General features: G+C 47.8%; 2 protein-coding genes across 2 annotated transcripts; one reads left to right on the top strand and one right to left on the bottom strand.

The window, feature by feature from the left end:
• Positions 1 to 838: 838 nt before the first annotated feature.
• On the top strand, positions 839 to 14814 carry boc (BOC cell adhesion associated, oncogene regulated; the record flags this gene model as incomplete). Its single annotated transcript, XM_030349674.1, has 12 exons — positions 839 to 1229; positions 1957 to 2222; positions 2746 to 2911; positions 3080 to 3148; positions 4038 to 4247; positions 9476 to 9651; positions 10185 to 10407; positions 10652 to 10831; positions 12107 to 12333; positions 12554 to 12642; positions 13153 to 13304; positions 13492 to 14814. Coding segments are annotated over 12 exons (2370 nt in total), but the record flags the coding sequence as incomplete, so codon positions are not given.
• LOC115537488 (gamma-crystallin M1-like) lies at positions 6183 to 7123 on the bottom strand. Its single transcript, XM_030349455.1, has 3 exons — positions 6975 to 7123; positions 6604 to 6855; positions 6183 to 6488 (listed from the first exon to the last, which is right to left on the bottom strand). The coding sequence occupies exons 1-3, from the start codon at positions 6984 to 6986 to the stop codon at positions 6216 to 6218; spliced, it is 537 nt and encodes a 178-aa protein (XP_030205315.1). The 5' UTR covers positions 6987 to 7123; the 3' UTR covers positions 6183 to 6215.
• Positions 14815 to 15089: the final 275 nt, after the last annotated feature.

Below are 15089 nucleotides of genomic sequence, written 5' to 3'. Positions count from 1 at the left end.
CCCCCCCCCCCCCCCCCCCCCCCCCCCCCCCCCCCCCCCCCCCCCCCCCCCCCCCCCCCCCCCCCCGGTCCCCCCCCCCACCCCCCCCCCCCCCCCCCCCCCCCCCCGGCGGGGTTGATTGCCCCTCGTTATAGATGACTGTTTTCCCAGTGATTCGCTGTGTTTGTGTTTGTGAGTGTGTAAGTGTCCCCCGTGCATGAGAGGGAGAAAAAGCGAGTGAAAAGAAAGAGGGAGAGTTGGATGGAAAGAGGAAAAGGAGAGAAGGAGCAGAGAGAGAGAGAGGGAGAGGGAGGGAAAAAGGGAGGACAGAAAACAAATGCAAAAGAGGCAGCGAGCTAGAGAGAGGGGTGCTGCGCAGGCGTGTGTGTCTGTGAGTTTATGTGTGTGTGTTGCGGGCTTGTTCTTGCTCCAGCTGGTCTTAATTAGAACCAGAGAGCTCTAATGAGCTCTGTCTCTACCCTGATTCACAGGCAGCCAACCATCAACTGGCTAGCCCAGCCTCGCCCGCCTCCCCATGCCCCATACGCATATGTCCTAACCACACACACACACACGCACGCACGCACACACACACACACACACACACACACACACACACACACACACACACACACACACACACACACACACACACACACACACACACACACACACACACACACACACACACACACACACAAAGATGCATGGACATGCACACATGGTGCCTATACTTGCCAGGTTGGAGTGGTGGATACGTACACCCACTCACTTATATGCACTCAATGTGTTCCGCTTGGAGACCTGCCCTGTTGGAATACTCGGATCTGTTGAAAATGTCACTATGTAACACGCACACACATGCACACGCGCTGTGTTACACACACGCATACAATCCCAACCACTTGTTTATGCATTGCACACGCACACTTTGGTTCCTCCCGCCCTAAGCCTGGTCTCTCCCCCCACAGAGCCCCCCCAGGTGACGTTGGAGCTGCAGCAGGAGCAGGACGAGGTGTCCTGGGGCGAGACGGTGCGCTTCAGCTGCCAGGCGCGGGGCAAGCCGGCGCCCGCCGTGGTGTGGCTGCACAACGCCCGGCCCCTGGCCCCGTCGCCACGGCACCGCGTCACGGCCCGCGCCCTGCGAGTCCTCAACGTGGGCCCCCAGGACCAGGGCCTCTACCAGTGCATGGCCGAAAACGGCGTGGGCAGCGCACAGGCCTCCGCCCGCCTGGTCACCGTGCCGACGGGTGAGTGCCCTCAGGAGCCGATCGAGTGACCTGTATCAACTTTATAACTACCATAACCATAACCAACTCTAACTTATAATCACTAAATATCCATGATAAACATAACCAACCATAACCTAAATTAGCTATTAGCAACTAGATAAACCACATTACCTGACCAAAAACGAATCTATTTAAACTGTATAACTCATAACCCTAGCCTATATAAACTATGTAACTCTACCCTGAGCCTCTTTCACACGTAGTTCTTGGTAAATTACTGGGATGGGATAACCTTCCAGGCACAGCAAGTGATTTTCACTCTCATAGCAAAGCATGAACAGAGAGGGATCGCCGGCAGGGGGCGGTACTGAGCCGTTCTGGAGGCCAGCAGGGGGCGGTACTGAGCCGTTCTGGAGGCCAGCAGGGGGCGGTACTGAGCCGTTCTGGAGGCCAGCAGGGGGCGGTACTGAGCCGTTCTGGAGGCCAGCAGGGGGAGCAAGAGCAGCTTCATTATTTTAGAACCAGTCTCAAAACCTACTTGAAAAAAGCATCTTGTCTGCTAACAAAGAAGCTGTGTTGATATTTGTTATTGAACCCCCACAAGGCATATCGCAGATTGACTCCTTTTCCCGTCACACTCAACCCCATGCAGGGGAGGTCCTGGAACATTTCTGGGAAAGACTGGGTGTGTGACAGGGGCTCTACGTAAAGGACATCACTCTGATGGTCATGTGTCTATCTGCAGGGAGCCCGTCGCGCCTCAAGCCGCCCTCTGTCCTGCGGCCGCTGAGCCCCGACAAGGTGCTGCGGGAGCAGGCCCCCAGGCCGGGGGGCCCGGGGCCCCTGCTGCCCCTGGACTGCTCTGAGCTGCCCGGGCACATCTCCCCGGCGGAGGCCCCCATCATCCTGAGCCAGCCCCGCACGGGGAAGGCCGACTTCTACGAGCTGACGTGGCGGCCGCGGGGGGACGGGGGGGCGCCCGTCCTGGAGTACACGGTCAAGTACCGGAAGGTAAGCAGACCAGGGGTTGACTGCTCAGGCGTCTCATCTAGTTCTATTTAGTTCTATCTGGTTCTATCTAGTTCTATTTAGTTCGATCTCGTTCTATCTCATTCTATCTCGTTCTATCTAGTTCGATCTCGTTCTATCACGATCTATCACGTTCTAACTCGTTCTATCACGATCTTTCAGGATGTATCACGATATTACATGTTACATCACAATGTATCGCAGTTTATATCTTAATGTATCACATTATATCATGATTTCTATTATGATCCTTGCTCCATTTATAATCATGAACAGCCGAATCTTATCTGAGATACACATAAGGACACACACCTATCTTGAGAACTAAGCTGAAGGTCTTTTCCTCTCTCCTCTCCTCTCTCTCCTCTTTTCTCTCCTCTTTCCTCTCCTCTCTCCTCTCCTCTCCCCTCTCCTATTCTCTCCCCTCCTTTCCTCTCCTTCTCTCCTCTCCTCTCTCCCCCCCCTCCTCTCTCCTCTCTCCTCTCCTCTCCTCCCCCTCCCCAAGCTGGGCGAAACCCAGGGCGAGTGGACCTCCAGCCGTATCTCGGGCTCGCTCCACAAGCTGACGCTGGCCAAGCTGCAGCCCGACAGCCTATACGAGGTGGAGATGGCCGCCAAGAACTGTGCTGGCCTGGGCCAGCCCGCCATGATGACCTTCAGGACCGGCCGAGGTAGGGGAAGACGCACACACACGTGTGCTACACTCACCACTTTAGACACAGGATCTAAACCTTGGGTCAGTGTCACATTAATAAGTAACAAACATAAAGATACGCACTGTGACGTTGTCTGTAGTAGTTGTGGCTTCATGAGTGGATGCTGTTTGTGTTGACCTGTAGGCCGCAGGGTTCCAGGGGGTCAAAACGACCCACCAAAGACCCCTGCCGTCCCCTCACCAAGCCTCTCCCGTGAGTCCCCCCGCCTCCCACCTCCCTCCCCCCTGTTCTCTCTCCTACCTCTCCCCTCTCTCCTCTCTCCCCCGTCCCTCCTCCCTCCTCCCCCCTCTCTCCTCCCTCATCTCTCCTCTCTCCTCTCAGACACTAACCTCTAGTGTTGTACTGATGCATCCTCTCTGCTACTCTCTCCTCACCACTAGTGAGAAACACAATGTCTCCTCTCTCCTCAATACTAATGACTCACACAATGTCTCCTTTCTCCTCACTAATAGTGACAAACACAATGTCTCCTCTCTCCTCACTACTAGTGACTCACACAATGTCTCCTTTCTCCTCACTACTAGTGACTCACACAATGTCTCCTCTCTCCTCACTACTAGTGACTCACACAATGTCTCCTTTCTCCTCACTACTAGTGACTCACACAATGTCTCCTCTCTCCTCACTACTAGTGACTCACACAATGTCTCCTTTCTCCTCACTACTGTGACTCACACAATGTCTCCTCTCTCCTCACTACTAGTGACTAACACAATGTTTCCTTTCTGCTTGTCTCACTCACTGAAGGATGAGCACTGTGTAAGTGATTGTAAACATTTTACTGGACGCTCTTTTGAACCGTTTTTCACCTTTTCATGTCAAGATCATTTTGAACTTTTATTTTGTACGTACTCTTTGTCCTCCTGTGTCCTCGTCTGGTCCTGCGTCCGTGTGTCTCTGTGTGTGCACGTCTCCTGCTGGTTCATGTCTGACCCCTCAACCACACACACATACACACACACACACACACACACACACACACACACACACACACACACACACACACACACACACACACACACACACACACACACACACACACACACCTCAAGTTAACCCTCTCTCACCCCTCCCCCCACAGCCCCCGAGGCCCCGGACAAGCCCACCATCTCCACGGCGACGGAGACATCGGCATTTGTGACGTGGATCCCGCGCGGTAACCGGGGCTTCCCCATCATATCGTTCCGGGTGGAGTACAAGAAGGTGAAGAAGGCGGGGGAGGACTGGGTCACCGCCGTGGCCAAAATCCCGCCCACACTCCTCTCCGTGGAGATCGCCGCCCTGGAGAAAGGTTCGTCCAATCACCTTGCACGCTTTGAAGTCATGAGCCCACCGTTGTTGAGAGTAATAAACCCACGCTTTCTTCACAATGTTATTATATTATAAATGTATGTATATCAGTGGCGGCTGGTGGTTTTTAAAGTGAGGGAGGAAGGACTGCACACTTGGTTGCCATTGGCCTGCTTGCACTGTTGGTGTATGGTGGCATAAGAATGTGAGACTCAAGTTGTTTCAGGGTGTTTTGGTGAACTGCAAAACAGTAGGGAGGGATAGTTATGTGAATAAAATTGATACAAAGCCACCAGTGGCATCACTGTAAATTGAAAGCTGGTGGGCAGCATGTCTTTGAAATGGACTACAATGGCAGAAGGAAAGGATGCAAAGCCCATGAGTCAAATCAGGCCTACTCTTGATTTGTACAAGTAAATAAAAAAACCTGGGCCTATTTCTGCCCTCAATGACTGAAGTTATTGGTCGTAATTTAGCTATGTTTATTTTCAGTTACAATTGTTTTAAGAAAAGACTCAAGACCAAAAGTGATGCCATTTAAAATGCATCATGCTCTGAATCATTCACCCTTTCGACACCCTTTCCACAATATCAAATACAACGGTCAGAGTAACAAACTAGTAAAAGAATGAGAACATTATTTCAAGCAAACCTGATCTATAGGCAAGGTGCCTAGCAAGGAATGTCGCATAGCATCACCAACGTGAACTTGACACTTGGCTGTTCACACCATGAACAGACAACTTTGGAGATTTGCCATTATTCATTAGCAAACAGGGCCAGCAATACAGTCGATTGCTAGTAATGCTACCAGTAAGCCATGAGTACCTAGCAAACCATGTAAAGGCCGATTCATACCTCCGGATCCGGACGAAACTCGTCCGTCCGTACCAAACCTTCATACATCCGTCCGGTTTCAGCGTTGTTATGGATGATACGCAATACATCCTCTAGAGGGCAGTGACTGTTGTTTTCACAAATTAACGGCATTGACAATCGCAAACATGGCATCTGTAGAGGAGATGATTTTGCTTTGCGTCATCCGAAATCGGCAAAAAAAAGTGCAGGCCTAGGCGGCGGTGGCATGTGACACCCCTCACGAATCCGCAGATTCTCCTCAAATGTTGCGCCATTTTTAAATGACCAGTTACAACTCATTGCCAAGCAGGTGAACAATAAAATAAAAAGGTCAGGTATATAGTATAATATAAGTATAGAACGTTAAATACAATACATGAATACAGATCAGATATTACACTATTCGCTCTATTTTCTCGAATGGTTGGACTGACTCTATACTGCCGCCTCGCCCCGGATTCGTAAGCTCAGAGGCGACGGATCCACTGACGGACGAAACGACCTCCGGGACCGGACGGAAGGGTTCCTATCCGTATTTACCTTAGGGTGTGAATGGGCCTTTACACCCCTTGCCCACTGCATCCATCCGTTGACGGATCTCATTGACTTTGCATGGGGCGATCACGAAATGCATTGTGCGATCTAGCATCTAGGATCGATTGCTCTTCCTTTGGTCCCTGGATGTTAAGACTGAATTTTCGTACATTGAAATTTGCAGCTGAATTTGGCATGTTGAATTTGGGGACGTTAAAATTATTTAAGTTTAATTTTTTAACGTTGAATATTTGATTTTATATTTTTGAACATTGAAAAATAAAGTTAAATTCAGAGGCAAAAAATCCAGATACGTTATTTCAATGCATAAATATTCAGTGCTTAGAATTCAATGGCTTTTTATTTTCAAAATCCGATGGCACAGATTTACTTCCATAGTTATTTTACTATTTTTGAGTTCTCTCTCAGAAAATTAACGTTTTTTATTGATTGGATGAGTAATCTTTTTTGCCTAGCAGTTGTATAAGTCACCTGTGTATGCAAGTGCTACTTAAGATATATTAACAAGCAACAAACCGGAACATTTAAGTTAGATCATGTTTTATTGATGATAAAACTAACACATGTCAGTGATGCGCCTCATGCTCATGAACCTCTGGCCGCTCATCATCTCCCTGAAGCTCTTGTACTCTCCGGGCCTCATGTACATCATCCTGCCTCTGTACTGGGGCTGCTCGTACATCAGCCAGTGTCCGTCCATCACGTTGCAGGACTGGCAGTCGGACATACGGTAACGATCCTGGACGTCGTCACAGTCGTCCATCAGATCATAGGACTGACCACCGAAGTTCTCCCTCTCGTAGATCTTCATCCTGAACTGGCCTTTGTGCTGTAATGCAGAGATTCAAAGATAATGTCGGTAGACTTATAACAAAAACACAATCCATCTAACAGCTGAAATGTTCAAATAAATTGAACAGTATAACGTTGGGGACTTCTCTTACATAGGGGATCATCCTGCAGGACCTGATGTTGTCAAACATCATTCCCATGCTCATCATGCGGTTCATGTCACGGTACTCTCCCCTCCTCATGAAGTACTGGTTTCCCATGTAGTTGTTCCTCTCGTAGACCATGAAGCAGCCACTCTCCACCCTGCAGGACTGGCACCTGCTCATGTGAGAGGACATGTCGGCACAGTCGCTCATGCACTCATAGGAGCGACCCTGGAAATTCTTCTCCTCGTAGAAAGTGATCTGAAACAAATCATTTGTCAACCATAGCAGATCATGCTTGGATGTTGCCACTATTCATTGATTCTAAAAGGAAGTATCTAAGTTGGCTTCAATATTTTAAATAATTTGGTGTATTTTACCTTGCCCATCATGATTGCGGTGTTGGTTTCTCAGGTCCTCCAGGGATCGGTTGGTCAACTGATACCCTATCCTGTTTCAAGCCGGTACTTTTATACATGAATAGACTCAAACACTGCATGACGCCCCTATTGTTCAAACAACTGACCCAGCAACATGCTATAGAAATCCAGACAGAGGCTTACGCGTGCTCTAACGGGGTCAAACTCTCCAAATTGATCTTCTGGAAAAAGAGTTAAAGTGTAGGTGAACCCTGTGTTTAAGCTCGAATCCAGAATCCAGTTTAAGCTCGAATGTGTTTTGGGCTGGGAGTTCTAGGAAGGATGGGGATTGTGTTATCCCCATGGCTATGACCCACGCCAACTTGGCGTGTTATAATGATGATGTTGGATAGGAAATGAACAACACTTAATGGCATACTATAAGCATCTGAGAGGCTTAACCCTCTCTCGGACATCAAACTAATCCACGGACCAGATTGAGCTAATCACATTCACGAACACACATACATTGTGGCGTAAACTATAAGTGTCCGAGAGGCATCATCTCTGGGACGCGGCTATCAATATTAAACGCTGCCCAGAGGGAGATCCATAAATCTGCCCATGTCATGGTGTTGGAAGTGCCTCGGAAAAGACACTTTGATGTCAACAAAAGAACCCAACTTTAATTCAAAGCAGAGCAGAACGTTTGAAACAGAGACTGGCTAAAACGTTATTGTAAATAACGGTTTTATTTCAGTAAGCAATAAAATGAAGCCCTACCTATTGAACAGCTCCTCCAATGCATATAACACTCATACATATGGCGGTGCTAATGAAGTGCTGTGGAATATTGTCATTTTGACGGGGTACAATATAGTCACTGTGAGGTGTATGGGTTTGTTTGTTAGATGACGCAAGTCACGGTGGGACGTGACTCTTGACATGACACTGATTGCAGGAAGTGGTGCATTTGGCGGCATATGCCACAGAATTGATCCTAAACTGCTGGGTTGCTTTAAGGATGTTCTCGAGCAGGTCTCTGCAGTGCATAAATGATGCAACAGGGACTAAAAGTTCTGCCTGAGAACTTGCCACTGAAAGACCTGGGTTTTAGAGTCACACCTCAGGTCTTACCAAATTAAACTTAGGAGGGCGGTGTCTGAGAGTAACATCGACATATGTCTTCCTGATGATTCCATCATATGGATATATAGATGGTGAACTGTCATTTTGAAACAGTGCTGATTTTACTGGCTGTAAGTCATGGCTGCGCCCCAATGTGGGAGTTGTTCAAAAAAACTAGGTATGGTTACTATGTATGAAGTTTGGGGGCGGTACTAGTTAAGAATGTACATCTACAACCTGAACTTCACTTCCTATTTTGGTGGCTAGCCAAACACGTCCGGACTTTGGGTTAAATTGTATTATTCATTGCCGATGTGTACAACATGAGTCATATTTAATCACGTTTGTTTGGTTCATCGTTTTCCCAGCTGAAGTTATTGGTCTACGTTAGTTTATTGTTTGCCTCGTTTCTTTTCCGGGAAAAGAAACGGACCTTTGGACTGAACGGCAATGCAGGCAGAGCGTTTGTTTTCGACAGCGTTGCCAGATTGGGCAGATTTCCCACCCAATGATAATTTTTCTAGCCTAACGTGGTTAAAAGTAGCCCAATTGGGTGGGAAATCTGCCCAATCTGGCACACTGCTCACCAGCCAGGGATCCTGCTTATTGGTTCATAGCGCAGCCCGAATAGATTTTTGCGCGAATCAGACGCCTAAAGGTCGCACCCACTCAGAGGAGGACTTTCCTCCTCTCTCCCATTGAAACCCATGTTATTCACCGGCCGCCAGTACTTTCGGGGGAAATGAATGGGAGTCAACGAGAGAGGCTGAGGGAGGACCTTCCTCCCTGAAGTAATTGTCAATAGGCGATAGGTCCCTTTACCCAGGGAAACAAACATTATATGTTCAAAGGCATTAAAGTAGTCATATTTAAGGGCATTAATTCATTACAGTAGTCCGGGCAATCTACATTTTTTTATTCTCAACAATGTTAGGGAGGATTTACCTCCCTCTCCTCAATGGAGAAGCCTCCACTGGTATATATATATACACATATATCTATCTGTGTGTATATATATATACAATATTATGACTCTAGTCATTAGACACTGTAGATCATATATATACGACTGTCTATGTATATATACCTTGATATATATACACGCATATATGTTTATGTTATTACAGGGAAGCATTTCTTCCTAATTGTATTCCCATGCCCCCCCTCCCCGCTCTGATTGGTCAGGATAATGACCGTTGTTATGGTCGTTTCGCTAACGACTGCCGTTCATCGTTGTCCGATCGCAATAACAACATGTGGACTTTTAACGTAAGGCAGAAAGAAAACATGTGCGGTTCTCGATCATTAGTCATAAAGAACCTCATTCTGTTTTGTCGGGGGTCCGCCTGTATAAGCAGTACGCAGAGCACTTACCCCTCCCCTCCCCCAAACAGGTACATCCTATAAGTTCCGCGTGGTGGCGGTGAACGTGATTGGCTGCAGCCCCCCCAGCGCTCCGTCGAAGGCCTACACAGTGGTGGGGGGGCGGACCAACGAGAGGCCCGTGGACGGACCCTACATCACCTACAACGAGGCCATCAACGAGACCGCCATCATCCTCAAGTGGAAGGTGAGAGAGGACGATTAACATGAGAGAGAGAGAGAGAGAGAGAGAGAGAGAGAGAGAGAGAGAGAGAGAGAGAGAGAGAGAGAGAGAGAGAGAGAGAGAGAGAGAGAGAGACTAGATGGATGGAGAGAGAGAGAGAGAGAGAGAGAGACTAGATGGATGGAGAGAGAGAGAGAGAGAGAGAGAGAGACTAGATGGATGGAGAGAGAGAGAGAGAGAGAGAGAGAGAGAGAGAGAGAGAGAGAGAGAGAGAGAGAGAGAGACTAGATGGATGGAGAGAGAGAGCGCCAGAGAGAGACACAGACAGACAGGATCAGCCTTCGGGTGTAACATTTGAGTATCACTAACTCTCTTCTTCCACTTTTACACATTTATTCAACTCAGTAAAGTAACCATGATAGAAAGAAAAAACAAACAGACCTACTAATGATCCTATCCTGCTGCTGGTGTACCTGAAGCTGCCACCTTCTGGGCCCTAGGTCGACCTCCCACCCCAACCCCGACCCATAACCTTTGTTCCCCGTCTCATGGTGCAGTACGTCTCGGTGAACAACACGCCCATCTACGGCTTCAACATCTTCTACCGGCCCACGGACAGTGACAACGACAGTGACTACAAGAAGGACGTAGTGGAGGGCGATCGCTACTGGCACTCCATCACCGACCTGCAGCCTGAGACCGCCTACGACATCAAGATGCAGTGCTTCAACGAGGGCGGGGACAGCGAGTTCGGCAACGTGGTCATCCTGGAGACCAAAGGTACGGGCCTCGAGGAGCCTTCCTCATCCTCACACTGCTGGGCAGTCTGCTTGTGTTGCTGGGTTACTCCCAGCAACACCACACAACACAGCAATCTCAGGTTTATGGCATATTTAAATTATACCAACGGACTGCCACCAATAGACTGCTATGTCACATGGTCCATCAATTAATGCTTTCCTTTCTATCTCTCTCTCGCTCTGTCTCTGTCTCTCTCTCTCACTCTGTCTCTCTCTCCCCTAAGCTCGCCCTCACCACCAGCGCCCCCTCCCATCAGAGAGTCCTCACGACGGCCCTTCAGGTGGGGCGGTGCCGCGCCCCAACGACCTGCCCTACCTCATAGTGGGTGGGGTCCTGGGCGCCTTTGTCTTCATCATCGTGGCCTTCATTCCCTTCTGCCTGTGGAGGACATGGGCCAAGCAGAGTGAGGAGACACCAGCACATTAACTTATATATAGATAGACATATCAAATACATACTGTACTCATAGATGGATTAATATCGATTTAATAAGAATACTTCGATTTAGATTTTTAATAAAGGGTCTGTAAAATATCTAAAAAGATTTATATAAAATAGATGTATATTTTACAGACCCTTTATTAAAAATCCAAATCTAAGTATTAGATTTAGATATATCTTATGCATAAGAATATATTTGAAACATACATAAATACTGTCTAATCGATACAAATGGATCCAGAGCATTGGTAGAGTTTAACTGTAGCCGGGAAGATCGAAATAGCCATAGACGGTCCCTCTAGCTGCTCTATATAACGCTGGGCGTCTCTCAGGCCCTCTAGCTGCTCTATATAACACTGGGCGTCTCTCAGGCCCTCTAGCTGCTCTATATAACACTGGGCGTCTCTCAGGCCCTCTAGCTGCTCTATATAACGTTGGGTGTCTCTTTGCCCTCTAGATAATCTATATAACACTGGGCGTCTCTCAGCCTCTAGCTGCTTTATGTAACGCTGGTTGCTCTATATAACACTGGGCATCTCTCAGCCTCCCTCTAGCTGCTCTATATAACACTGGGCGTCTCTCAGGCCCTCTAGCTGCTCTATATAACGCTGGGCATCTCTCAGCCTCCCTCTAGCTGCTCTATATAACGCTGGGCATCTCTCAGCCTCCCTCTAGCTGCTCTATATAACGCTGGGCGTCTCTCAGGCCCTCTAGCTGCTCTATATAACACTGGGCATCTCTCAGCCTCCCTCTAGCTACTCTATATAACACTGGGCGTCTCTCAGGCCCTCTAGCTGCTCTATATAACACTGGGCATTTCTCAGCCTCCCTCTAGCTACTCTATATAACACTGGGCGTCTCTCAGGCCCTCTAGCTGCTCTATATAACACTGGGTGTCTATCAGCCCCTCTAGCTGCTCTATATAACACTCGGTGTTTATCAGCCCCTCTAGCTGCTCTATATAACACTGGGTGTCTCTCAGCCCCTCTAGCTGCTCTATATAACGTTTGGTGTCTCAGCCTCCTGGCGCTCTAGCTGCTCTGTATAACGCTGGCCGTCTCTCTAGCTGCTCTGTATAACGCTGGCCGTCTCTAGCTGCTCTGTATAACGCTGGCCGTCTCTCTAGCTGCTCTATTTAACGCTGGCCGTCTCTAGCTGCTCTATATAACGCTGGGTGACTCTCCGCCGCCTGGCGCTCTAGCTGCTCTATTTAACGCTGGCCGTCTCTTGTTCTCAGAGCAAACGTCGGACCTGGGCTTCCTGGTCGTAGCGCCAGCGGTGTCCTCCTGCCAGTACACCATGGTCCCGCTGCAGGGGCGGCCCCTGGGCCCGGGGCACTGCCCCCTGGACCCCCACAATGCCCCCACCCACCATCACACCAGCTGCCTCTCCAATGGAGAGTACATCCCCAACAGAGGGTACACCCCCAACGGCAAACCACACTGCCTCCCGGGGTTCCAGCAGGTGAGGACACAACAAGCTGTCTTCAGTCATCTGCTTCATTGGCAGGAGAAATATTTATAACATCGCAACACAAGCGGGAATATTTATTTTGAACTAACGCACTCAACAATAGTTCATGTAGATAATAAAATATGGTTATTCATACACATGAGACAGAACGATATGATAACTTGCTGTGAGAAGGACATGGTGGCTCATCCTGTGTGTGTTGTGGTCTCAGGAGGAGAGGGACGGGGATATGGAGTGTGACACGCTGCTGCCACACCACATGTCCAACGGACACCTGCCTGCATACCACTGCACCACCAGGTACACACACCACCACACTGCGGCTCCACCTGGTACACACACCACCACACTGCGGCTCCACCTGGTACACACACCACCACACTGCGGCTCCACCTGGTACACACACCACCACACTGCGGCTCCACCTGGTACACACACCACCACACTGCGGCTCCACCTGGTACACACACCACCACACTGCGGCTCCACCTGGTACACACACCACCACACTGCGGCTCCACCTGGTACACACACCACCACACTGCGGCTCCACCTGGTACACACACCACCACACCGCTTTTCCACCGACTCTTTCACCAAAAGCATATCTTGGCTCTCTGGTTCTTTGAGGTTCAAAAACAAATCAATAGCATTACCTTCATCGATAACAAACCCTTATCTACCATCTGGGATTAATAAAGGACATCTTATCTTAAACCAGGACTCTGATGAAATATTAATATTTCTATATAAGAAATGACCAAATGTATAAATGAAGTTACTAAATATTGTTTCCCTTTCCTGCCTCAGTGCCCCTGAGCACCACAGAGAGGATTTCTGCCCCTCCGACGACTCCACCCTTCAGCTTCTCCACCCTTCCCATCAGCCAATCAGCGTACAGGATATAGAGGATGACGCCCACTTTTATGGGGATAACGAACCAGAGGAGCGCTTCACTAAAGGTATTGTTTCAACCCCACATATTGTCTATACTACAATGAGCATCAGTTGCAAATTTAATAAATGCTATTTCGTTACAATACAGTACCATTTATAAAATGTTTTTTTTTAATTTTAATAACTACGTAAAATAACATTTTGCGATGTGCTGAGGGTTGACATCTAAAGTTGCTGATTTATTTCTTCTAGACTCGTCCTTCCCTCACTTGGCCCTCGAAGACGAAGGAAACTTCACCGCATCCTCCTCAGCGGCCACCACGCCGCAGTCCCAGAATGCATCGCTGGAGGAGGTAGACATGGTCCCCAGCGAGAGGGGGGCCCTCGGCGAGGGGGGGGCCCTAGGCGAGGGGGGGGCCCTTGGCGAGGGGGCCTTGGACGCCGAAGGGACGAGCGACTCAGCAGACGCATGAGAAGAGAGAGAATGACCCGATATTTATTTTTGTATCACGGATATTTATATATTTATGCATTTTGTACATAAATATGTTAGTATTACCTGTACATATGTTTTATTTTCATATTGAAAAGGATTCTTTATACAAGCTTCCTCAAATGATTGAGATATTATTCTTTTTTCCCCTTGGTTCAGTGGGCCATAGGAATATATGTATATGGTGTAGGTATATTTATATATATATATGGTGTAGGTATATATATATATATATATATATATATATATATATATATATATATATATATATATGGTGCAGGTACTGTATTTATATATATGGCGTAGGTATATATATATATATGGTGTAGGTAATCTATATATATATATATGGTGCAGGTGTATATATATATATATATATGGTCCCCAGTATTCAGCGCTCACAGGATTCCGGCTCCACATCATTCCTAAACATTTCACTGCAGACAGTATGACTCAGAGGACGTGAACACTGAGCTCTCCTCACGCTGTAGTCCTGCAGAGTCAGAGGACGTGAACACTGAGCTCTCCTCACGCTGTAGTCCTGCAGAGTCAGAGGACGTGAACACTGAGCTCTCTTCATGCTGTAAGTCCTTCAGACTCTGTCTCTCTGTGTAGAAATAACACAAATGTATCGAGTGTCGTGCGGCATTAACAAAACTTGTAACATGTGTATGCAAAATGAACAAGCGTCACGTTCCAGTAGTCTAGTGTTCACAGAGATTCTATATATTGTATAGTTATTTATTTTTAGCATTATGAGTCATTTTTTTACTTTTAGCATCACTTAATGGGAGAGATTCTGGAAATTGACATTTTTACAGTCGTTCATAAGCTGAAGTGGGGGCTGTCCTGAAGCATTGTTTACTGCTGGTCCCCAAACGCCCGCCGGAAGGGAAGCTCTGGCAATGTGTGGGGGCCAAGCCTCCCTAGAAATGGCGGTAAAAATAAGTACTTGCCTCTGCCTGAGGTCAGCGGACCCCCAGATGAAGGAGACCCCTAGTCTACATCCCTCACGAGTCTAGCCATTGCCATGGTTACGCATGCTGGAGCACTATTGCATGTAAATAAAGCTTATCAAAATATACAGACTACTTTTTATTTTAATTCTATCGTATCACAATTGCTTCATTAGTTGTTTGTCCAGAGTTGCTATTCAGTTCATTATGTCGATTGACTTTGGGATGGGAGACAATTTACTATCCTGAAGCATGGGTCATATATAAAAGTATTAAGACATATAGGGTTAGGGGTCGACATGTTACCAATGTGTTCACTGTATCGCAAGACGGTTTGGATGAAGGCACACAATGGTATATCATTATATATGATAATGTCAATTTTAACATACTCTCTTGGT

This window comes from Gadus morhua, chromosome 23, assembly GCF_902167405.1.
Source record: "Gadus morhua chromosome 23, gadMor3.0, whole genome shotgun sequence".
Taxonomy (NCBI): domain Eukaryota; kingdom Metazoa; phylum Chordata; class Actinopteri; order Gadiformes; family Gadidae; genus Gadus; species Gadus morhua.
Note: the sequence above shows the minus strand (reverse complement) of the source record. Positions and strands in the feature narration are given on the sequence as shown.